Here is a 26,562-nt window from a genome sequence, read left to right on the forward strand (position 1 = left end):
ATTCTCCAGTCCTCTGGCACCACCCCCATATCTCTGAGGATTGGAAGATTATGGCCAGCACCTCTGCAATCCACCCTTACTTCCCTCAGCAACCTGAACTGCATCCCATCCGGACCGGGTGACTTATCTACTTCCTAGTACCTTCTCTATCAATTTTTAGCCCATTTAGTATCTCATCTACCTCCTCCTTTACTGCGACTTCTTCCTTGGTAAAGACAGATGCAAAGTACTCATTTAGTACCTCAGCCATGCCCTCTGCCTCCATGCATAGATCTCCTTTTTGGTCTCTAATCAGCCCCAACCCTCTTACTACCCGTTTATTATTTATATGCCTATAGAAGACTTTTGGATTCCCTTTTATGCTAGCCACCAGTTTATTCTCATACTCTCTCTGTCCCTGTTATTTCCTTTTTCACTTCTCCTCTGTACTTTCTATATTCAGCCTGGTTCTCACTTGTATTATCAACCTGATATCTATCATACGCCCCCCTTTTCTGCTTCATCTTACTCTCTATGTCTTTTGTCATCCAGGAAGCTCTGCCTTTGGTTGCCCTACCTTTCCCCCTCATGGGAACGTACCTAGACTGTACCCGAACCATCTCCTTCTATGATTCTATAACAGAGATTAATAGGATAATGAAGGCTCAGAGAGCTTCTGGGGTTTAGTGCTCTAAGCTATGAGAAAACTTGTAGATATGAACTAGTTTTCATTGGAGAAAAAAAGATTCAGATGAGGAAAAAAAGATTCAGGTGAATATCAGATGATGAGAAGCATTAATGATGTAAATCAAAGTAGTCTATTAGACTTAGACTGTGAACAAAGATCTAGAGGGCATAGATTTCACATTTGTAAGACTCACAGAAAAGATTAGGAAACCACATCTCTTCCATTCCCCAACACCCAGTGTAGTATATATCTGGAATAGAATCCCAGCAAAACCAGTTGGGTGGAATTAATTCACTTCTTCAAAAAGAAGCTGGATAATTATCTGATTGGGAATAGGACTAGAGATTAATAAGGAGAAGTACAGACTAGATGATCAAATACTCTTGTTCCAATCTTTCTTATGTACTCTAAGGTCACATTGCTCATTTTGCTCCATCACTGTCAAAAAAATGTTTACAATGTTTGCTCAATTTAAGTGATTACTAACAATTTTATTTTAGTAAATCACAGCTTTTTAAAAAAAAAAGTTACAGCGAAAGACACAAACAAGTAAAATAAATGCACATCATTAAACTCCATGCAAGTACCCCTCAGCTGCTTGAAGGTCTAACATGTAGCACAATCTCTGGGACATGACCATATCATATAGCACATTCTCCACAACACGTACATGCCAAAAGTTAGCAAATGAAACAAAACCTCCTTGCTGTACTGTCACACAATGTCACGTGATTAGTGTAAGAACAAAACTGCAAGATAACTAAAAATATCTCAAACCACTTTTTTTGGGGAGTGGAGGTGGGGGGGGGGGGGGGGGGGGGAGAAAAGAGGTGAGAAAAGAAGGAAGCAACATTATAGAAGCAATATTCCCATCAGGATCATGTTACATGTATTACTTGGTGGGATAGGTGTGTACACTGTAGAAACTGCATTACATGCCCTTACCTGAATGTGGTATTTCCGGGTTCTGCGGCAGCCGCCCTGGGTCAGCAATGGAGGCTCTCACCAGAGATGTTACACAGAAGAGCGACACCAAGTAATAAACTAAACAAAAGGACAACTGTTTTAAAATTTGTTTTGAGTAAAATGTCATTTTAATTTTTTTTAATATTAGTAAGACAATTTAGCTTTGAGCTGGCTGCATCCCCAAGACATATACAGCCCTTCCCACTGACAATCACACCCTTTTTGTTTCCAAAAGGTCTAAAAATACGACTGTGGCAGTTACTAGAGATAGATTATACATTGCTACTTCCTTCTGTCTTTTTAAAAAAAAAATGTATACTGTGAGTTTGTCATTTCACATGGTCCCAGGGTCAGTTACAGCAACAGATGCAATGATAAGGTCATCAATTCTGTCCCACATCTTCACCAGGAAATTCAATGGCAGTGCAAGATAACAGGATTGTGCAGATAAAGAGTTCCTGAGCTGACAAAGATCCAAAATCATGCAATTAAAGCTAAGTAAAAGGCTGCTCCTTTGACATTTAAAAAAAATAATTTAAATTAAATCGGAGGATAAAAGGCGAGGCCCGAGAGCGGGAGAATCACAGAGACCGGAGACCAGAGCGGGATTGGAGGATAAAAGGCGAGGCCCCGAGAGCGGGAGAATCAGAGACCGGAGACCAGAGCGGGATTGGAGGATAAAAGGCGAGGCCCCGAGAGCGGGAGAATCACAGAGACCGGAGACCGGAGCGGGATCGGAGGATAAAAGGCGAGGCCCCGAGAGTGGGAGAATCACAGAGACCGGAGACCAGAGCGGGATCGGAGGACAAAAGGCGAGGCCCCGAGAGCGGGAGAATCACAGAGACCGGAGACCAGAGCGGGATCGGAGGATAAAAGGCGAGGCCCCGAGAGCGGGAGAATCACAGAGACCGGAGACCAGAGCGGGATCGGAGGATAAAAGGCGAGGCCCCGAGAGCGGGAGAATCACAGAGACCGGAGACCAGAGCGGGATCGGAGGATAAAAGGCGAGGCCCCGAGAGCGGGAGAATCAGAGAGACCGGAGACCAGAGCGGGATCGGAGGATAAAAGGCGAGGCTTACTCTGAGACCGAGACTCTGAGACCAGCGGCAGAGTTCGGGGTGACGTCACCAGTCAGAAAGTGACGCGGCACAGGGGAGGCAGCTGATTGGTGAGTAGGTTCAGGTGAGTATTTCTACCATTTTACTGTAAGTAAAGTAATAAGAAAGGGAAGATCTGCAGGTTTTATAGCAGATAGTGTTTTTTTTTTAAAGTGAACCTAGGTCCCTAGTACAGTTAATATTTTCTAATTTCAACGTAATTTAAAAGGGGTAACTAAGCTAAGGCAAGTCATGGCAGCAGACCTCGCACCCGTGATATGCTCCTCCTGCAAGATGTGGAAAGTCATGGACACTACCAGTGTCCCTGCCGACCATGTGTGCAGGAAGTGTGTCCACCTGCAGCTACTGACCGATCGTATCTCGGAGCTGGAGCTGCGGGTGGATTCACTGGAGCATCCGCGATGCAGAGAAACACGTGGATAGCACATTTAGCGAGTTGGTCACACTGAAGGTAAAGGGTGTACAGGCAGGAAGTGAATGGGTGACCACCAGGCAGAGTAAGAGGTGCAGGCAGGTAGTACAGGGGTCCCCTGTGGCCATCCCCCTCTCAAACAGGTATACCGTTTTGGATACTGTTGGGGGTGATGGCTCACCAGGGGAAGGTGACAGCGGCCAGGTTCATAGCACCGTGGCTGGCTCTGCTGCACAGGAGGGCAGGAAAAAGAGTGGCAGAGCTACAGTGACAGGGGACTCGATTGTAAGGGGAATAGACAGGCGTTTCTGCGGACGCAACCGAGACTCCAGGATGGTATGTTGCCTCCCTGGTGCAAGGGGCACGGATGTCTCAGAGCGGCTGCAGGACATTCTGGAGGGGGAGGGTGAACAGCCAGTTGTCGTGGTGCATATAGGTACCAACGATATAGGTAAAAAACGGGATGAGGTCCTACAAGCTGAATTTAGGGAGTTAGGAGTTAAACTAAAAAGTAGGACCTCAAAGGTAGTAATCTCAGGATTGCTACCAGTGCCACGGGCTAGTCAGAGTAGGAATGACAGGATAGCTAGGATGAATACGTGGCTTGAGAGATGGTGCAAGAGGGAGGGATTCAAATTCCTGGGCCATTGGAACCGGTTCTGGGGGAGGTGGGACCAGTACAAATTGGACGGTCTGCATTGGGCAGGACTGGAACCAATGTCCTAGGGGGAGTGTTTGCCAGTGCTGTTGGAGGGTTTAAACTAATGTGGCAGGGGGATGGGAACCGATACAGGAAGTCAGTGGGAAGTAAAGTGGTGACAGAAACAAAAGGCAGTAAGGGTACAGATGCTATAGGAAAGATAGAGCAGGAGGTAAGAGAGGAGGGGGAGTTGCGTTCTTGATTAGGGAGAACATCACGGCAGTAGTGAGAGGGGATATATCCGAGGGTTTGCCCACGGAGTCTATATGGGTAGAACTGAAAAATAAGAAGGGAGAGATCACTTTGATAGGATTGTACGACAGACCCCCAAAATAGTCAACGGGAAATTGAGGAGCAAATATGTAAGGAGATTACAGACAGCTGCAAGAAAAATAGGGTGGTAATAGTAGGGGACTTTAACTTTCCCAACATTGACTGGGACAGCCATAGCATTAGGGGCTTGGATGGAGAGAAATTTGTTGAGTGTATTCAGGAGGAATTTTTCATTCAGTATGTGGATGGCCCGACTAGAGAGGGGGCAAAACTTGACCTCCTCTTGGGAAATAAGGAAGGGCAGGTGACAGAAGTGTTAGTGAGGGATCACTTTGGGACCAGTGATCATAATTCCATTAGTTTTAAGATAGCTATGGAGAATGATAGGTCTGGCCCAAAAGTTAAAATTCTAAATTGGGGAAAGGCCAATTTTGATGGTATTAGACAGGAACTTTCAGAAGTTGATTGGGGGAGTCTGTTGGCAGGCAAAGGGACGTCTGGTAAGTGGGAGGCTTTCAAAAGTGTGTTAACCAGGGTTCAGGGTAAGCACATTCCTTATAAAGTGAAGGGCAAGGCTGGTTGAAGTAGGGAACCTTGGATGACTCGGGAGATTGAGGCCCTAGTCAAAAAGGAGGCATATGACATGCATAGGCAACTGGGATCAAGTGGATCCCTTGAAGAGTATAGAGACTGCCGGAGTAGAGTTAAAAGAGAAATCAGGAGGGCAAAAAGGGGACATGAGATTGCTTTGGCAGATAAGGCAAAGGAGAATCCAAAGAGCTTCTACAAATACATAAAGGGAAAAAGAGTAACTAAGGAGAGAGTGGGGCCTCTTAAGGATCAACAAGGTCATCTATGTGCGGAACCACAAGAGATGGGTGAGATCCTAAATGAATATTTCACATCGGTATTTACGGTTGAGAAAGACATGGATGTTAGGGAACTTGGGGAAATAAATAGTGATGTCTTGAGGAGTGTACATATTACAGAGAGGGAGGTGCTGGAAGTCTTAACGCGCATCAAGGTAGATAAATCTCCGGGACCTGATGAAATGTATCCCAGGACGTTATGGGAGGTTAGGGAGGAAATTGCAGGTCCCCTAGCAGAGATATTTGAATCATCGACACCTACAAGTGAGGTGCCTGAAGATTGGAGGGTAGCAAATGTTGTGCCTTTGTTTAAGAAGGGCGGCAGGGAAAAGCCTGGGAACTACAGACCGGTGAGCCTGACATCTGTAGTGGGCAAGTTGTTAGAGGGTATTCTGAGAGACAGGATCTACGGGCATTTGGAGAGGCAGGGACTGATTAGGAACAGTCAGCATGGTTTTGAGAGGGGAAAATCATGTCTCACGAATTTGATTGAGTTTTCTGAAGGGGTAACCAAGAAGATAGATGAGGGCTGTGCAGTAGACGTGGTCTACATGGACTTCAGCAAAGCCTTTGACAAGGTACCGCATGGTAGGTTGTTACATAAGGTTAAATCTCACGGGATCCAAGGTGAGGTAGCCAATTGGATACAAAATTGGATTGACGACAGAAGACAGAGGGTGGTTGTAGAGGGTTGTTTTTCAAACTGGAGGCCTGTGACCAGCGGTGTGCCTCAGGGATCGGTGCTGGGTCCGCTGTTATTTGTTATTTATATTAATGATTTGGATGAGAATTTAGGAGGCATGGTTAGTAAGTTTGAGGATGACACCAAGATTGGTGGCATTGTGGACAGTGAAGAAGGTTATCTAGGATTGCAACGGGATCTTGATAAATTGGGCCAGTGGGCCGATGAATGGCAGATGGAGTTTAATTTAGATAAATGTGAGGTGATGCATTTTGGTAGATCGAATCGGGCCAGGACCTACTCCGTTAATGGTAGGGCATTGGGGAGAGTTATGGAACAAAGAGATCTAGGAGTACAGGTTCATAGCTCCTTGAAAGTGGAGTCACAGGTGGATAGGGTGGTGAAGGCGGCATTCGGCATGCTTGGTTTCATTGGTCAGAACATTGAATACAGGAGTTGGGATGTCTTGTTGAAGTTGTACAAGACATTAGTAAGGCCACACTTAGAATACTGTGTACAGTTCTGGTCATTAAACTCGAAAGAGTGCAGAAAAGATTTACTAGGATGCTACCGGGACTTGATGGTTTGACTTATAGGGAGAGGTTGGATAGACTGAGACTTTTTTCCCCTGGAGAGTAGGAGGTTTAGGGGTGATCTTATAGAAGTCTATAAAATAATGAGGGGCATAGATAAGGTCGATAGTCAAAATCTTTTCCCAAAGGTAGGGGAGTCTATAACGAGGGGGCATAGATTTAAGGTGAGAGGGGAGAGATACAAAAGGGTCCAGAGGGGCAATTTTTTCACTCAAAGGGTGGTGAGTGTCTGGAACGAGCTGCCAGAGGCAGTAGTAGAGGCGGGTACAATTTTGTCTTTTAAAAAGCATTTGGACAGTTACATGGGTAAGATGGGTATCGAGGGATATGGGCCAAGTGCAGGCAATTGGGACTAGCTTAGTGGTATAAACTGGGCGACATGGACATGTTGGGCCGAAGGGCCTGTTTCCATGTTGTAAACTTCTATGATTCTATTCTATGAATTTAGTTTATATAATTATTTTGGCTTTTCTTGAAAAATGATTGGGAAAGCAGCAACAATCTCTCAAAGCTCAAATCAATATTCTCGGTAAAATCTCACCAGTGCTACAATATAGGAACCCCCTACATTACCAAGCAAATGTGTACTTTCTCCCAGAGATGAATCACACTTGAAAACCAACTAACCAAATCCAGTCAATTCTCCCTATAAACTGGGTCTGATCCTTTCTAATACTGATGCTTGGGACTGAGTAGCCCCTATATACATGACCTATCTAAATAGAAGGCCATCACATTGTAACTTTCTGCTGTTTATCATTTACTGTCACCCTGTGAGTTATTAATCAGACTGCAATAATATTAATCTCGAGTTAAACTGAGGCAAAAGAAACCATTGCTACTCACGCACTATCACAGCAGCTGGAATATGTTGTTCTTCATAGTGAGGGAAGAGTATAAGTTTGGGAATGTAGAATGTATTATAAAGCCAAATGAAGGTGATTATGCTGACACAACACCAGCCCTGTGGGTCGTAGACTAAGTGAATTCGAAGCCCCATCACAGGAAGATTGCCTCAGTGGTTGCCGGCTGGAATTTCATGAATTACACGCTGTGTCCTGCTTGTTGAAAAAAAAAATGCTTTTTTAAACAAAAAAAACCAAAACATTTGCTCGCTGTACATGAATGAATCCTAATTTATTTGTGCGAACATTCTCATTATTCAGCACTAAATATCTCACATTCCTGGTCCTTTCATCACACAGGTAATACAAACAGCAGCCATCTTCATGAAGAGAAAAAACAACCATGGAAGATCTCCTGCACAATAGCTACGGAATGTATTTTAATATTTATCCTGAAATTTCAAGTGTATTATACTGAAAAATATTTCAGAAGCAATTTTAATAAATGTGGGGCTTGTGTCCATTTTCTATTACCAAGACATATCGAACCAGGCTTTATTCATTTTTTTATATAAATAGATGATAAAATCATAGAATGTTCCAGCAAAGAAACAGGTCATTCAATGTTTTAGTCTACGAGACTATGGGGTTGATAGTAACTCGCACCCCCGCCACAGGTGTTTCCCACGGCTCACGAAAATCAGCTGCGAAAGGGAGGCAAGAAGTGCTGGCTCAAGAAGGTAAGTGCGCTTTCAACACTCCTTATGGGCCACAAGGAGCAGGAGTACTCCCCCCCCCCCCCCCCCCACCCTCAAGCAAACCTTCGGCCTCCGTTCTGTCGCTCGCAGCCTCTCTCTTCCCCCGTGATTTCCAACCCCTGATCACCAGCCTGGCCCACCGTCGACTTCCCCCCTTCCAACCCTCGATCACTGGCCTGTCCCACGATCAACCTCCCCCACCACCGCCGATCTCCGGCCTGTCCCACGATCACGATTGCCGGGCACCATCCCCGAGGGTCCCTGGCTGCGACCTCCTGCCGCTGGTTTTCCTGCCCTACAGATGGCTGGCCTGTCAACCTGGCCAGCTGCCAGGCAGGAAACGGAAGGAAAGAATTATAATGAGGTCCTGCCGTTAAATTCGGCAAGATCTCCAAGTCCTCAGCCTTGCAACAGCTCCTGTTCACTCCCCACACTCTTCAGTGTTCCGCTTTTTCAAACAACTAGTTCCTTTTTAAAAGACTTTATGGAATCTGCTTCAACAACTGTTTGTGGTAGAGAATTGTACATTTGTACCACCGTATGTTAAAGATTTTTTCTAATCTCCGCTCTACATCTTTATACGATCATCTTAAGTTTGTGCCCTCTTGTTACCATTTCGTCGACCTGGGAAACAAACTATAACTATTTTCCTGATCATAACCCTTCGAAGTCTTGAAAGGCTCTAACAGATCACATCATGACTTTCTCAGCTCCAGTAAGAAAGGCTCTCTCGTAACATTCTAGTGAATCTATGTTGTACAGTTTCCATTGTTTTTACATCCTTCCCATACTGGGGTACTCGAAACTATATACAATACTCCAACTGCAACATACGGTCTTGTACAAGTTCAACATGACCACCTTACTTTTGTTACTTCTAGATACAAACCTTTTTTATGGCCTGACATACTTGAACTGTATATCTGCATGCCCAAGGTCCCTCTGCTCCTCCACTCCACTTGAAATCTCACCAAAATGTATTACTTCACATTTTCCTACAATGAATTACATCTGCCACCTATTTACCCATTCTGCTAGCTTATCTGTCTTCCTACAGATGCAAAAAAAAACTTAAAATGCATGGTGTTTGAACTATAGTCTAAAAATGACACGCACTTTCCAATATGAAAAGTTATTTGGCCAAACAATTAAACACAGCGTCCCTCAGTCTATGTTTATTATTTGCAAAAGGTCTCTTTAAGGTCACAAAGTCCACCACCAAAAAAACAGCTCCACCTCAGCAGCAAAATAATACATTGAACGTTATATGGTATATAGAATCAAAGAAAGGTTACAGCACGGAAGGAGGCCATTTGGCCCATCGAGTCCGCGCCGGCTTTAGGCACAAGCATTCCAGCTAGTCCCCCTCCCCCTCCCTATCCCTGCACATTTTTTCATTTCAAGGACTTATCCAGTTCCCTTTTGAAGGCTATGATTGAATCTGCCTCCACCACTTCCTCGGGCAGTGCATTCCAGATCCCAACCACTCACTGCGTAAAGTTTATCCTCATGTCACATTTGGTTCTTTTGCTAATCACCTTAAATCTATGTCCTCTGGTTCTTGGCCCTTCCGCCAATGGGAACAGTTTCTCTCTGTCTATTCTGTCCAGACCCTTCATGATTTTAAACACCACGATCAAATCTCCTCTCAACCTTCTCTGTTACAAGGAGAACAATCCCCGCTTCTCCAGTCTATCCACATATTTAAGTCCCCCATCCCTGGAATCATTCTGGTAAATCTCCTCTACACCCTCTCTAAGGCGTTCACATCCTTCCTAAAGTGCAGTGTCCAGAACTGGACACAATACTCCAGTTGTGGTCGAACCAGTGTTTTATAAAGGTTCATCATGACTTCCTTGCTTTTGTACTCTGTGCCTCTATTTATAAAACCCATGACCCTGCATGCTTTATTAACCGCTTTCTCAACCTGCCCTGCCACCTTCAACGATTTGTGTATATATACACCTCCAGATCCCTGTTCCTGTACCCCTTTTAGAATTGCGCCCTCTAGTTTGTATTGCCTCTCATTTTTCTGTGTTAAACTTCATATGCCACATGTCCGCCCATGCCACCAGTGCGTCTATATCCTCTTGAAGTCTATCACTATCCTCCTCACTGTTCTCTACCCTTCCAAGTTTTCTGTCATCTGCAAATTTTGAAATTGTGCCCTGTACTCCCAAGCCCAAGTCATTAATATATATATATCAAGAAAAGCAATGGTCCCAGCACCGACCCCTGGGGAACACCACTGCAGTCCGAAAAACAACCGCCCACCACTACTCTGTTTCCTGTCATTTAGCCAATTCTGTATCCATGTTGCTACTGCCCCCTTTATTCCATGGGCCGCAATCTTAATAGCAAACCTACCATGTAGCACTTTATCTAACGCTTTTTGAAAATCCATATACATCACATCAACTGCATTGCTCTCATCTATCCTCTCTGTTATCTCATCAGAAAACTATCAAGTTGGTTAAACACGATTTGTCTTTAACAAATTCATGCTAGCTTTCCCTCATCAATCCACACTTGCCCAAGTGACTGCTAATTTTTTTAAAAATTCGTTCATGGGATGTGGGCGTCGCTGGCAAGACCAGCATTTATTGCCCATCCCTAATTGCCCTTGACAAGGTGGTGGTGAGCCGCCTTCTTGAACCGCTGCAGTCCATGTGGTGAAGGTTCTCCCACAGTGCTGTTAGGAAGGGAGTTCCAGGATTTTGACCCAGCGATGATGAAGGAACGGCGATATATTTCCAAGTCGGGGTGGTGTGTGACTTGGAGGGGAACGTGCAGGTGGTGTTGTTCCCATGTACCTGCTGCTCTTGTCCTTCGAGGTGGTAGAGGTTGCGGGTTTGGGAGGTGCTGTCAAAGAAGCCTTGGCGAGTTGCTGCAGTGCATCCTGTGGATGGTACAAACTACAGCCACTGTGCGCCGTGGTGAAGGGAGTGAATGATTAGGGTGATGGATAGGGTGCCAATCAAGCGGGCTGCTTTGTCCTGGATGGTGTCGAGCTTCTTGAGTGTTGTTGGAGCTGCACTCATCCAGGCAAGTGGAGAGTATTCCATCACACTCCTGACTTGTGCCTTGCAGATGGTGGAAAGGCTTTGGGGAGTCAGGAGGTGAGTCACTCGCTGAAGAATACCCAGCCTCTGACCTGCCCTTGCAGCCACAGTATTTATATGGCTGCTCCAGTGAAGTTTCTGGTCAATGGCGACCCCCAGGATGTTGATGGTGGGGGATTCGGTGATGGTAATGCCGTTGAATGTCAAGGGGAGGTGGTCAGACTCTCTCTTGTTGGAGATGGTCATTGTCTGGCACGAATGTTACTTGCCACTTATCAGCCCAAGCCTGGATGTTGTCCAGGTCTTGCTGCATGCGGGCTCGGACTGCTTCATTATTTGAGGGGTTGTGAATGGGACTGAACACTGCAATCATCAGCGAACATCCCCATTTCTGACCTTATGATGGAAGGAAGGTCATTGATAAAGCAGCTGAAGATGGTTGGGCCTAGGACACTGCCCTGAGGAACTCCTGCAGCAATGTTTTGGAGCTGAGATGAATGGCCTCCAACAACCACTACCAGCTTCCTTTGTGCTAGGTAAGACTCCAGCCACTGGAGAGTTTTCCCCGATTCCCATTGACTTCAATTTTACTAGGGCTCGTTGGTGCCGCACTCGGTCAGATGCTGCCTTGATGTCAAGGGCGGTCACTCTCACCTCACTTCTGGAATTCAGCTCTTTTGGCCAAGTTTGGACCAAGGCTGTAATGAGGTCTGGAGCCGAGTGGTCTTGGCGGAACCCAAACTGAGCATCGGTGAGCAGGTTATTGGTGAGTAAGTGCCGCTTGATAGCACTGTCAACGCCACCTTCCATCACTTTGCTGATGATTGAGAGTAGACTAATGGGGCGGTAATTGGCCGGATTGGATTTGTCTGCTTTTTTGTGGACTGGACATACCTGGGCAATTTTCCACATTGTCGGGTAGATGCCAGTGTTGTAGCTGTACTAGAACAGCTTGGCTAGAGGCGCAGCTAGTTCTGGAGCACAAGTCTTCAGCACTACAGCCGGGATGTTGTCGGGACCCATAGCCTTTGTTGTATCCAGTGCACTCAGCCGTTTCTTGGTATCACGTGGAGTGAATCGAATTGGCTTCTGTGATGGTGGGGATATCGGGAGAAGGCTGAGATGGATCATCCACTTGGCACTTCTGGCTAAAGATGGTTGCAAACGCTTCAGCCTTGTCTTTTGCACTCACATGCTGGACTCCACAATCATTGAGGATGGGGATGTTTACAGAGCCTCCTCCTCCCGTTAGTTGTTTAATTGTCCACCACCATTCACGACTGGATGTGGCAGCACTGCAGAGCTTTGATCTGATCTGTTGGTTGTGAAATCACTTAGCTCTGCCTATAGCATGTTGCTTCCACTGTTTAGCATGCATGTCGTCCTGAGTTGTAGCTTCATCAATTGGCACCTCATTTTTAGGTACGCCTGGTGCTGCTCCTGGCATGCTCTTCTACACTCCTCATTGAGCCAGGGTTGATCCCCTGGCTTGTTGTTAATGGTACAGTGAGGAATATGCCGGGCCATGAGGTTACAGATTGTGCTGGAATACAATTCTGCTGCTGCTGATGGCCCACAGCACCTCATGGATGCCCAATTTTGAGCTGCTAGATCTGTTCTAAATCTATCCCATTTAGCACAGTGGTAGTGCCACACAACACGTTGGATGGTATCCTCAGTGCGAAGACGGGACTTCGTCTCCACGAGGACTGTGCGGTGGTCACTCGTACCAATACTGTCATGGACAGATGCATTTGAGACAGGTAGATTGGTGAGGACGAGGTCAAGTAAGTTTTTCCCTCGTGTTGGTTCGCTCACCACCTGCCGCAGTTCCAGTCTGGCAGCTATGTCCTTCAGGACTCGGCCAGCTGCGGTGCTACCGAGCCAATCTTGGTGATGGACATTGAAGTCCCCCACCCAGAGTACATTCTGTGCCCTTGCTACCCTCAGTGCTTCCTCCAAGTGGTGTTCAACATGGAGGAGGACTGATTCATCAGCTGAGTGAGGGCGGTTGGTGGTAATCAGCAGGAGGTTTCCTTGCCCATGTCTGACCTGATGCCATGAGATTTCATGGGGTCTCGAGCCAATGTTGAGGACTCTCAGGGCCACTCCCTCCTGACTGTATATTACTGTACCGCCACCTCTGTTGGGTCTGTCCTGCCAGTGGGACAGGACATACCCAGGGATGGTGATGGAAGAATCTGGGAGGTTGGCTGAAAGGTATGATTCTGTGAGTATGGCTACGTCAGGCTGTCCTGGATTCCCATTGCCAAAAGTTTCTTCACCACCGAGGCTAAACTGACTGGCCTATAGTTTATCCTTACACCCTTTTTTGAACAAGGTTGTAACATTTGCAATTCGCCAGTCCTCTAGCACCACCCCTGTATCTTAGGATGTCTGGAAGATTATGGCCAGTACCTCCGTAATTTCTCCTCTTACTTCCCTCAGAGTCCTACGGTGCATCCAATCCGGACCAGGTGACTTATCTATTCCTCGTGTTCTTATAAAAATTATCCAATTTACTGTGAGCAAAGCCATCCGCTCGTTTAATGCATTAAAAATGGTGCATCACACTTTCTTGTTACACTACTTTTGTCACAGTTTATTCTTGGCAAACTTAGCAGCTGATTAGCTCCTGCCTCTGCTACTCCATTTTCCACTGCTACCTCCTTACCTCACTAGCAGCTTCGCCACTCTCTGTATGCAGCCTCAACATTGTCACTTCCCACAGCTGCCTCAATACTCTGCTCCTCACCGCTCTCCCCTCACTTCACCAGCAACTTTGCCTAGAGAGACCTTGATTAAAACAAATTCAATGCTCAACCAAAATGTATCAGTGCAACAGCCTACTGCCAACTCTCAATCCATCTCACCCAATAAAGAGATTTTCACCCCAATCTCTGACACTGCTCCCCTAAATGCCAAACCTCACTTCCCAGCTGTTCTTTTACTATACCGGGCTATATCACTGATCAGCTGCTACATACAGCAAGGCCCCACACACACCTCTTCCCGCAGTCCCCCAAATCTTATCATGCTATTTATCACACAATTCATTTTCTGCCTCTAATTGATCTTTTTCCTTTTCCAGAAAATTAATCCCTAAACCAGCAGCTTCTAAAGCATTTTATTCCTTATTTTAACATTTGCAAAAGCATATCAGTTATACCCTACACACCCCCGTCCCCCACCCACTTTCCCCAGACTCTACAAACTCTCTTATCTTCTCTCAGCTCACAGATTCCCCCCTTCTCTCAGGTTCTTCCCAGCACCTGATGTACATACCATTCCATTTCTCTTAAGACCCAATCCCTGCCTCCTTTCCTTAGTGCTACCAGATCCACCGAACCCAACCTACTCACTGCCTGGCAACCCGACCCTCTGCTCAGTCCTATTTATTCCTCAGGCCACCACTTCATTCATCCATTCCCTCCCACAGCCCACCCATTATGTTTGACATGGGATTTGTTAAGGCTGCCCAATGTTTATTGCACCAATCGCCTTCTCTATAATTTTATTTACCTCTTTCTGTGCTACTTGGCCATCAAGGAGGTTAAATTCGACAGCGCCAACTATTGGGCGCCCCCACCGTGCAGCATTACTACCCCATGCACAAATGGGGAGGTCCGAGGAGCCCCATCATCATGTAGCCAGTGCTGCAATAGGAAGCAGCATCTGGTACGTCTTTCAAGTTTGGGCCGCTACTAGTACAATAGCTCAAAGGTAAATAGATTGCAGGCCTCGGGGGAATAGGGTGGGCCATGGAGAAAGACATCGGTGAGCAGGGGGAGGGATCGAGGGTGTTCAGGGTGGCCTGGAGGTCGGGAGGGAAATCAGAGGTCAGGGCCAGGGCCTGTATGTCAGAGGTCGGAGATCTCGGGACTAGGAGCAGCGGCGATTGTGGTAAATACTTACTTTTTTTTAAACTTACGCAATGTTTAGAGTTGGTTTGCTCCAAGGCAGCCAGCCAGGGCAAACCAATGTTGCAGCAAGGACCTGAAGCAGGCATTAGGCCCCTTATTTGCATATGCAAATGACCTAACGCCTGCTTCAGGCATGGGTAAAGGACGCCTCTTGTTTGTCCTATCCCAATATGGCAGGCAGTGCACTTCCAGTTGAAAGCGTGCTTCATGCCCGTCATTTTGGGGCCTTAGGAGGCAGTGTAGTGGCTGAAAAACGGGCACTATGCGGCCCAATTTAATCCCCCCCAAAACTTCCTATCAACTATCAAGCAAGTAAGACACATGTCAAACCTCTGCACTCATACTTGCAAAGTACAGCCTTGGAGCAATGCACCTTCACAAGACAAACAACAAAAGGCAATGGATTTAATTCAGTCCCCGTTCTAAAGTCTATATACTGTGTCTTTATTTTTAATCTAATACTTGGATTTTATATTATTTATAACTAAATAGCAAAATTTAAGGTAATTTGGAAAGCAGAGAAGTAGAGTTGGTTGGATGATGAGCATTTCTCTGCAATAGAGGCTGAAGAATGGGCAGACACAAATTTAAAGTGCTGCTGTGCCACCACAAGCACTAGAGTGCAACTACAGTGTGACAAGTTTACACAGGCCACAACTTCTCAAAATTCCAATTTAAATACAAACTTAAAACGGAATGTCCCTGGAATATGGAAGATCAAAGGGAAACTGATGAGGAAAAGAGTGGAGTTTTGTTTTTAAAAAATCGAAGTTTTGAGACACTTTTGTTGAAATCTGCAATTCTCATACAAATTAAAGATATCAAACTTATACTATAGTAGTTACCCATAGTGCGGGTGAACTGCATGATGTATTGTAACTTTAATCATCTAAGACCTGGAGTAACTAACTCTTCAACTTTCAAACGCTCACAGCTTTGGTGGTATCATTAGGGCACAGGTGCTGAGCAAAGGCCATGTGCGTTACCACAGTGCTAATGAAGCAGCCTACTTCCATAGGCTGTTGGTAAGGAATGATACCGAGAGAGGGGAACAGTAATATACTGATACTGTGTGTGGCATAAAAAGGAACATTTGCAAAAATATCATGAATTTCAATCAATAAATATTAAATAATAAAACAGAAAATGCTGGAAATACACAGGTCTGTCAACAAAAAAGCAGGTTAATGTTTTAAGAAAGTACCCCTCATCAGAACTGGTTTGCTGACAGGCCTGCTGAGTATTTTTACTGTTTTCATTTCTGATTTCCAGCATCTGCAGTTTATTAGATTCACCGTATTTCATAATAAACTAACACTTGATTATTTTGTATAGATATTATACTGCAGCCAAAATTAATCTAATTATGGAGTATATTTTTGTAATGCTATTGTTTGAATCTTGATTCAAATTTAATTCCAAGTACCAAATTCGTATGTCTGTCCTGCCACATAATAACTCACAAACCCATGCGATCATTTTTCTTTGCCTTGACCAAATGAGAATTTGTTTCTAAGCTGCAGCTAATAAAATTTCCAAGACTGACACTCCAGAGAGCTAAATTGAGCTTCCCTTTGGTCATCACATCTTCCAAGTACAATAAGTCTGTAATCCATTGCAATTTAATTCCTCACAAGCTAACAAATGTCAAACATTAAAAAGGGTCAATACAAAAAAATCCTGTCACCTGCTAAATTAAAGTAGATGACGAAAATAGATGGCATCTTTGAAACCACTCTAAAAATCATTACTGCAAAAACAAACTACAAATACTTTAATCCTAGTTCATGGTATACATTAAAAATGTTTGCTCTATCCACACGGTTAACTACAACCAGAGATATTAACCTGGGAAATACTGTGAGCAATCTTACTGTAATGCACCCGGGTCAGATTTCTCTCTCCGTTATTTTAATGGACAAGTTAACTTATTTATTTTAAATGGGGTTAATGCCTCCATTACAACAGCAGAGAGAAGAATTTGATATAAATGTATCAGCTGTTGCTACATCATCATCACAATAATTTGTGGGCTATTAGTTTATATTCAATTATGAAATCAAGTTTACCTTATCATTTACCTAACACTTTGCTGTTGCCTCCAATTTAGCAAGGTGAGCTGCATCCACCTGTCCCTCGAGGGTCCGGCAATCCTAGCATCTCTAACTATCTCAGAACAGCCAAAATATGTTATTTCTGGCACTGAGGTGCCCTTGGGGCTTAATTGATGATATTTCACTGAAAACAATTTTGGTTTTTGTCTTAGTGAACTAGGAAACGAAAGTTTGTACTTGTTTTACTATTCGTTCATGGGATGTGGGCGTCGCTGGCAAGGCCGGCATTTATTGCCCATCCCGAATTGCTCTAGAGAAGGTGGTGGTGAGCCGCCTTCTTGAACCGCTGCAGTTCATGTGGTGAAGGTTCTCCCACAGTGCTGTTAGGGAGGGAGTTCCAGGATTTTGACCCAGCGACGATGAAGGAATGGCAATATCTTTCCAAATCGGGATGGTGTGTGACTTGGAGGGGAACATACAGGTGGCGTTGTTCCAATGTGCCTGCTGCCCTTGTCCTTCATGGTGGTAGAGGTCGTGGGTTTAGGAGTGCTGTCGTTATATGGCAGTATCTTTGTTATAAAAAGGTTTCCTGTTGTAAGCTATATTGTTTAAATGGTTTGTACTATATTAGGTTGCTAATGATATGCCATGTCTTGTATGACACGGGCTCGATGGGCTGAACGGCCTCCTTCTGTGCTAGAACCATTCTATGGTTCTATCCCCAACTAGCACAAATACAGGGCTGAACAGTTATGGAGACAAATATCATCTGTTTACATGTAAACTAACTACATGCCTTCCTATTTCTCATCCAATGAAGAGATTACTGCACTCTCAAAAACCTGCCAAATTCAAATCGTACTTTTGGGATCATAAAAACAAAAACCTAAAACACAGAAAAAACCTTCAGTTCTCATGGGTGAGTGTGAACTGTGGTGGCTTTAGTGCTGATCTTAGACCCATTCTTTTGGAATACCAGGGAGGGAATAAGCTTCTGTAGGGTCAATAATTTCACGTGGACACCAAAGGGTAAATTTTAACCCCACGAACTGGTGCGTTGGCGCGTGTAGGAAGGTAAAAATCAGAAAAAGTAAAACCCGACCCCAACCCACCTCCAGTTTTAGCAGAGGCGAGTCGAGGGACAGGTGACCAACTCGCTCTCAGGAGGCCGGTCGGTCAGTGAAAACTTTTAAGGAGGCTGCGGGCCTCCATTTCAATAGGTTTTTTATTTTTTAAACTCTTGAGGGCCGGGATTCCTGGGCCTTCCACTTCATGTAAGACGAGGCGAGAAGGTCCGGATCATCAGCTGAGTGCCTTTATTGCACTGCTTGTGGGCCAGGAGGAGCAGGAGGCCCAAATAGCCTAAAAGGGGTAAGGTAGCATAGTAGTTATGTTCCTGGACTGGTAATCCAGAGGCCTGGACGAATTATCTGGAGTCATGAGTTCAAATCCTGCCACAAGCAGCTGGGCAAATTAAATTCAATTAATTAAAATCTGGAATTTAAAAAAAAACTAGTACCAGTAATGGTGGCATGAAACTGTCGTAAAAACCCATCTAGTTCACTAATGCCCTTTAGGGAAGGAAACTGTGGAAAACTATAAAGACCACATTCCTGCCATCCTTACCCCGGCCAAAACATGACTCCAGACCCACAGCAATGACTGATTCTTAATCGCCCTCTGAAATGGCCGAGCAAGCCACTCAGTTGTACAATCTCGCTACAGAAATTCACAAGAATAATAAAACCAGACAGACCATTAGGCACCGGACACGACAACGGCAAACCAAGTCGACCCTGCAAAGTCCTCTTCACTTACATCTGGGGACTTTTGCCAAAATTGGGAGAGCTGACCCACAGACTAGTCAAGCGACAGCCTGACACAGCCATACTCACAGAATCATACCTTTCAGCCAACGTCCCAGACTCTTCCATCACCATCCCTGGGTATGTCCTGTCCCACCGGCAGGACAGACCCAACAGAGGTGGCGGTACAGTGGTATACAGTCAGGAGGGAGTGGCCCCGGGAGTCCTCAACATTGACTCCGGACCACATGAAATCTCTTGGCATCAGGTCAAGCATGGACAAGGAAATCTCCAACTGATTACCACCTACCGCCCTCCCTCAGCTGATGAATCAGTCCTCCCCCATGTTGAGCACCACTTGGAGGAAGCACTGAGGATAGCAAGGGCACAGAATGTACTCTGCGTGGGGACATCAATGTCCATCACCAAGAGTGGCTCGGTAGCACCACTACTGTCCGAGCTGGAAGAGTCCTGAAGAACATAACTGCCAGACTGGGCTTGCAGCAGGTGGGGACCGGACCAACACGAGAGAAAAACCTACTTGACCTCATCCTCACCAATCTACCTGTCACAGATGCATCTGTCCATGACAGTATTGGTAGGAGTGACCACCGCACAGTCCTTGTGGAGACTAAGCCCCACCTTCAAACTGAGGATACCATCCAACGTGTTGTGTGGCACTACGACCGTGCTGTATGGGATAGATTCAGGACAGATCTAGAAGCTCAAAACTGGGCATCCATGAGGCGCTGTGGGCCATCTGCAGCAGCAGAATTGTATCCCAGCACAATCTGTAACCTCATGGCCCAGCATATTCCTCACTCTACTATTACCAACAAGTCAGGGGATCAACCCTGGTTCAACGAGGAGTGTAGAAGCAGCACCATGCGTACCTAAAAATGAGGTGCCAACCTGGTGAAGGTACAATACAGGGCTACATGCATGCTAAATAGCAGAAGCAACATACTATAGGCAGAGCTAAGCGATTCCGCAACCAACGGGTCAGATCAAAGCTCTGCAGTCCTGCCACATCCAGTCATGAATGGTGGTGGACAATTAAACAACAGGAGGAGGCAGCTCTGTGAACATCCCCATCCTCAATGATGGCAGAGTCCAGCACGAGAATGCAAAAGACAAGGCTGAAGCGTTTGCAACCATCTTCAGCCAGAAGTGCCGATTGGATGATCCATCTCGGCCTCCTCCCGATATCCCCACCATCACAGAAGCCAATCTTCAGCCAATTCCATACACTCCATGCGATATCAAGAAACGGCTGATTGCACTGATACAACAAAGACTGTGGGCCCCGACAACATCCTGGTTGTAGTGCTGAAGGCTTGTGCTCCAGAACTAGCCGCGCCTCTAGCCAAGCTGTTCCAGTATAGCTACATCTACCCGAAAATGTGAAAAATTGCCTAGGTATGTCCTGTCCACAAAAAGCAGGACAAATCCAATCCAGCCAATTACTGCCCCATCAGTCTACTCTCAATCATCAGCAAAGTGATGGAAAGTATCGTCGACAGTGCTATCAAGTGGCACTTACTCACCAATAACCTACTCCCCGATGCTCAGTTTGGGTTCCACCAGGACCACTCGGCTCCAGACCTCATTACAGCCTCGGTCCAAACATGGACAAAAGAGCTGAATTCCAGGAGGTGAGGTGAGAGTGACTGCCCTTCACATCAAGGCAGCATTTGACCGAGTGTGGCACCAAGGAGCCCTAGTAAAATTAAAGTCAATGGGAATCAGGGGAAAAACTCTCCAGTGGCTAAAGTCATACCTAGCACAAAAGGAAGATGGTAGTGGTTGTTGGAGGCCAATCATTTCAGCCGCAGGACATTGCTGCAGGAGTTCCACAGGGCAGTGTCCTCGGCCCAACCATCTTCAGCTGCTTCATCAATGACCTTCCCTCCATCATAAAGGTCAGAAATGGGGATGTTCACTGATGATTGCACAGAGTTCAGTTCCATTCGCAACCCCTCAGATAATGAAGCAGTCCATGCCCGCATGCAGCAAGACCTGAACAACATCCAGGCTTGGGCTCATAAGTGGCAAGTAACATTCACGCCAGACAAGTGCCAGGCAATGATCATCTCCAACAAGAGAAAGTCTAATCACCTCCCCTTGACATTCAACAGCATTATCATCGCCGCATCCTCCACTATCAACATCCTGGGGGTCACCGTTGACCAGAAACTTAACTGGACCAGCCACGTAAATGCTGTGGCTACAAGAGCAGGTCAGAGGCTGGGTATTCTGCGGCGAGTGACTCCCCTTTCCGCCAACTACAAGGCACAAGTCAGGAGTGTGATGGAATACTCTCCACTTGCCTGGATGAGTGCAGCTCCAACAACACTCAAGAAGCTCGACACCATCCAGGGCAAAGCAGCCTGCTTGATTGGCAACCCATCCACCACCCGAAACATTCACTTCCTTCACCACCGGCGCACTGTGGCTGCAGTGTGTACCATCCACAGGATGCACTGCAGCAACTCGCCAAGGCTTCTTCGACAGCACCTCCCAAATCCACGACCTCGACCACCTAGAAGGACAAGGGAGCAGGTACATGGGAACAACACCACCTGCACGTTCCCCTCCAAGTCACACACCATCCTGACTTGGAAATATATCATGATGTGGAGATGCCGGTGATGGACTGGGGTTGACGTTCACCTGAGGAAGGAGGAAGCCTCCGAAAGCTTGTGAATTTAAAATAAAATTGCTGGTGTTGTAAAATTGTTTACAATTGGAAATATATCGCCATTCCTTCGTTGCTGGGTCAAAATCCTGTAACTCCCTACCTAACAGCACTGTGGGAGAACCTTCACCACACGGACTGCAGCGGTTCAAGAAAGTGGCTCATCACCACCTTCTTAAGGGCAATTAGGGATGGGCAATAAATGCTGGCCTTGCCAGCGACGCCCATATCCCATGAACGAATAAAAAACCTACCTGATGGATCCTGCATGTATGGGCAACTGACCCCCCTACCCCACGATCACCAACCCTCCCACCCCGGGCCATGATCTCTGACCTGACCCCACCCCCCCCCAATGTCCGACTCTCCACCATGACTGAGCCCCTGATGACCAACCACCCGATGACCCCCCCACCCCCGCAATGACCACCAACCCCAATGTCTCCCCCGATGATCCCGGACCCTGATGACTGCCCCCGATAACTGACCCACTGATAACCCCTCAATGACCCCGACCCTGATGACCGACCACCACCACCCCCAAATCTAAGACTTACCAGCTGGCATCTGCTCCCTGCCTGCTCTTCCATCCGACTGACAGCCAGCCTGTCAATCTGGATGGCTGTCAGGTGGGAAACGTGCAGAAAAAAATTGAAATATGTCCTTGCGTCACTATCGTAAGGACATCCGGGAAATCCAAACTTCTGGCCTTCCCATCAGGAACTCTCTTTCCTCTCCCCCCCCCCCCCCCCACCAAACTGGCCCTTTTCCCGGAGCCCCATTTAATTGATACGTGGGGGTAAATTTTAAGATCTTTCAAAGAGTTGATAGCTTTTGTTAGTTAATATATGAATATTTTCTTTTAAATCCTACACTGAAACATTCTTCAAAATTCCAGCTTCCACACACAACCTCCTGTTCCTCAACTTTCTTCCCTACTCTCCTGAAGGCACAGATTCTCATTCCAGAGCCACCTCCCGCCTCGACCCCCTCCACCAAGTACTTTGGACAAGTGGCCGTTCTTCACGAGTGTCAAAAGGCTATTGAACTGTAGAGGACATCACAATCCGGTTCTCAATTTAAGTCCACGTGTACTCTTCTGCAGGAATAACTCAATGGTAATCAGTAGTGTGAAGCTGGGTACAACTTTCTCTTCCCTACCCCAGCAGCATCAAAGACAACTGTAACAATTCAACGGTGCTATACCCCACCCCTCTTCCGCCATGAGATCAGCTAATTTAAGCACATATCGAAAACTAAACGTGGTACCTTCTGCTCTGTACCTGCGCAATTGGTGAAAATAAATTCCATTTCTGACGCCAAATACAGGAAAGATGTAATTGCACTAGAGAGGGTACAGAGGAGATTGCCTGGACTCGAGAATTTTAACTATGAGGAAAGATTGGATAGGCCGGGATTGTTCTCTTTGGAACAGAGGGGACTGAGGGGTGATTTAATTGAGGTGTACAAAATTATGAGGGGCCTATTTCCCTTAGCAGAGAGGTCAATAACCAGGGGGCATAGATTTAAAGTGATTGGTAGAAGGATTAGAGGGGAGCTGAGGAAAAGTTTTTTTTAAACCAAGAGGGTGGTGGGGGTCTGGAACTCTCTGCCTGAAAGGGCAGTTGGTAGAGGCAGAAATCCTGAACTCATTTAAAAAGTACCTGGATGTGCACCTGAGGAGCCGTGACCTACAAGGCTATGGACCAAGTGCTGGAAAGTGGGATTAGGCTGGGTGGCTCATTTTCGGCCAGTGCGGACACGATGGACTGAATGGCCTCCTTCTGTGCCATAAATTTTCTATGACTCTATGAAAATGGTAATTCCAAACATTTACATTTTCTTTAAAGCATTTTCACAAATGTACAATGCTTTCCAATGCAACACCGGCTCAAGATTTGGAGAACAGTGCAAAACTGTCTAAGGAAGAGCAGTGGGGGTAAATTAGTGTAAGTATTTAGTTAGTGCTTTTTAATGGTTAGTATTATAGTGTTAGTTAAACAAAGTTTTAAATAATTATTAGCTAACATGCCAGGACAGCTGGGGCCCCATTGCCTGCACATCCTGTGCCATGTGGAAACTCCAGAACACTGTGTCCTGGAAAACCACATACACAGGAAGTGCCACCAGCTGCCCGAGCTTAGAGTTTCAGAGCTTGAGGGGTGGCTGGCATACAGGAAGCTGAGAGTTTTGTGGATAGCACATTTCAGGAGGAGGTCACCCCACCTCACAGAGACAGAGACAGAGACAGAGACAGAGCGTTCAGGAGAGGGAATGGGTGACCACCAGGCAGACTAGGAGGAACGGGCAGGCAGTGCAGGAATCCTCTGGGAGTGCTCAATATCAGCGAGGGTGATGATACCACAGGGGAGTGCAGTCAAAAACAAATCTACAGCACCACGGGAGACTCAGCTGCACAGGGGGGCAAAAGAAAGTGTAGAAACGCTGTTGTTAAAGGGGATTTGATAGTCGGGGATTGACAGGCGAGAGTCCCGAATGGTGTGTGGCCTCCCTGGCACCAGGGTAAAGGATATCACTGAACAGGTGCAGGACACTGAGGGGAAGTGGGTCAGTCAGAAGTCGTGGTCCATGTTGGAACCAATGACATAAGTATAAAAAGGGTTGAGGTTTCAGATGCTAGGAAAAAAAAAAGTAAACAACGGGACCTCAAAAGGTGGCAATCTCTGGATTACTCCCAGTGCCACGTGCTAGTGAGTACTGAAACAGGAAGATAGTGCAGGAGAAGTGGCGCAGGAGGGAGGGCTTCCGATTCCTGGGGCATTGGGGCCAAGCAAACAGTAAATGAGCAATGGCAGGCCTTCAAGGCGGAGATAGTTTGGGTACAAACCAAGCAAATTCCCATAAGGAGGAAAGATCGGGCATTCAAAGCTAGAATTTCCTGGATGACAAAGGAAATACAGGTTAAAACAAAAAAAGGTTTAAAACTAATGTGAGATATAGAATACAGTAGAAAATCAGGCAGAAAAGAGACTGCAGGAGAAATTGAAAAACATAAAACATAAAAGGATAATTAAAAGGAATGGTGGGGCGATTGGAGACAAGAAATCATCTTGTGGAGGCAGAAGGCATCACTGAATGAATACTTTGCATCGGTCATCACAAAAGAAGAGGATGAAGTTAAAGTTACAGAAGAGTAGGAGGGAGTAGAGATATTGGATAGGATAAAAACAGATAGAAAGGAGGTGTTCAATACGTTGGCATCACTCAAAGTTAACAAGTCACCCGGTCCAGATGGGATGCATCCTGGGTTGCTGAGGGACGCTAGGGAAAAGATAGCGGAAGCTCTGACCGTAAACTTCCAATCCTCCTTGGATACAGGAGTGGTGCCAGAGGACTGGAGGATTGCAAATGTTACACTCCCATTCAAAAACGGGAGGGATAAACCTGGTAACTACAGGCCAATCAGTAACATCAATGGTGCGAAAACTACTAGAGGCCATTGTCATGTACAGAAGTAATTCTCACTTAGGTTAATAAGGGACAGCCAGTACGAATTTGGTAAAGGCAAAATGTGTTTGACGACCCGGATTGTTGCTTCATCAAAGAACCCAGAGAAGGTTGATGAATGTAGTGCATTAGATGTTGTATTTATGGTCTTTCAAAAGTACAACATAAGAGACTTATTCGGAAAGTAGAAGCACACTGGATTAAAGGGTCAGTGGTAAGTTGGGTACATAATTGGCTAAGGGATAGGAAGCAAAGAGAGTGGTGAACAGATGTTTTATTGACTGGACAGAAGTATGCAGTGGGGTCCCCCAGGGGTGGGTATTAGGACCATTGCTTTTCTTGTTATATATAAATGACTTGGTCTTGGGTATAGTAAGCACAATTTAGAAGTTTGCATATGATACAAAACTTGGACACACTGTATCGTTCCCCCATGGACAGTTCAAAATAGGAGAGAGCACTAGGCTTCACCTGTGTAGCAGGCTTCCCCAGGGTGCACAGTACCATAAACTGCACCCACATTGCCTTACGTGCTCCCAATAACCAGCCTGTCATCCTTATCAATCAAAAGGGATTCAACTCCCTCAACGTACAGCTGGTTTGCAACCACAGGCGGCACCATGCAGGTCTGTGCCCGGTACCCTGGCAGCAGTCACGACTTTCATCCTGCTCCAGTCTTCGGTGCCATCTCTATTCCAACCGGGCCATCAGGTCACAGGCAGGCTACTGGGCAACAAGGCCTATTCCCCCAGACAGGTGGAAATTGAGGAAGCTCTGGCCACAATCTTCCAATCCTTCTTTGATATGGGAACGGTGCAGGAGGACTGGAGAATTGCAAATGTCACACCCCTGTTCAATAAGGGGAGAGGGATAAACCTGGCAATTACAGGCCAGTCAGCCTAACGTCAGTGGTGGGGAAACTTTTAGAAACAATAATCCGGGACAAAATTAATTGGCACTTGGAAAAGTATGGGCTAAAATAAATGAAAGTCAGCACAGATTTGTTAAAGGAAAATTGCGTTTGACTAAGTTGATTGGGTTCTTTGATGAAGTAACAGTGAGGGTTGATGAGGGTAGTGCGGTTGATGTGTATATGGACTTTCAAAAGGCATTTGATAAAGTACCACATAATAGACTTGTTAGCAAAATTTATGCCCATGGGATTAAAGGGACAGTGGCAGCGTGGATACAAAATTAGCTAAGGGAAAGCAAAGGGTAGTGGTGGGTGAACGGCTGTTTCTCAGACTGGAGGGAAATATACAGTGGTGTTCCCCAGGGGTCAGTATTAGGACCGCTGCACTTTGATATATATTAATGACCTGGTCTTGGGTATAGAGGGTATGATTTCAAAGTTTGTGGATGACACGAAATTCGGAAATGTATTAAACAATGTGAAGGATAGTAACAGACTTCAGGAGGACACAGACAAACTGGTGAAATGGGCACACATGGCAGATGCAATTTAATGCAGAGAAGTGAAGTGATGCACTTTGGGAGGAACAACATGGAGAGGCAGTATAATCTAAACAGTACCTTCTCAAGGGCAATAAATGCCGGCCTTGCCAGCGACGCCCACATCCAGTGAACGAATAAAAAAAAAAATTTAAAAAAAATTTTGAATGGGCTCAAAGAGCAGAGGGACCTGGGGGTGCATATTCACAAATCTTTG

The 26,562-nt window shown here is 45.9% G+C and overlaps 1 protein-coding gene across 7 annotated transcripts in view; it reads right to left on the reverse strand.

Moving 5' to 3' along the window:
* Positions 1-26,562, reverse strand: part of zdhhc21 (zinc finger DHHC-type palmitoyltransferase 21) — a 238,544-nt gene that overhangs the window by 204,202 nt on the left and 7,780 nt on the right. For all 7 annotated transcript variants that reach the window (XM_067983681.1, XM_067983682.1, XM_067983679.1 and 4 more), the window contains exons 2-3: positions 7,127-7,338; positions 1,613-1,711 (exon numbers count right to left, since the gene is read on the reverse strand). In XM_067983681.1, the coding sequence (XP_067839782.1) occupies positions 1,613-1,711; positions 7,127-7,280 (253 nt within the window). In that variant the 5' untranslated portion in view covers positions 7,281-7,338. The remainder of the gene's footprint in view (positions 1-1,612; positions 1,712-7,126; positions 7,339-26,562) is intronic.

The sequence above is a fragment of the Heptranchias perlo genome, chromosome 4 (assembly GCF_035084215.1).
Source record: "Heptranchias perlo isolate sHepPer1 chromosome 4, sHepPer1.hap1, whole genome shotgun sequence".
NCBI classification, from domain to species: domain Eukaryota; kingdom Metazoa; phylum Chordata; class Chondrichthyes; order Hexanchiformes; family Hexanchidae; genus Heptranchias; species Heptranchias perlo.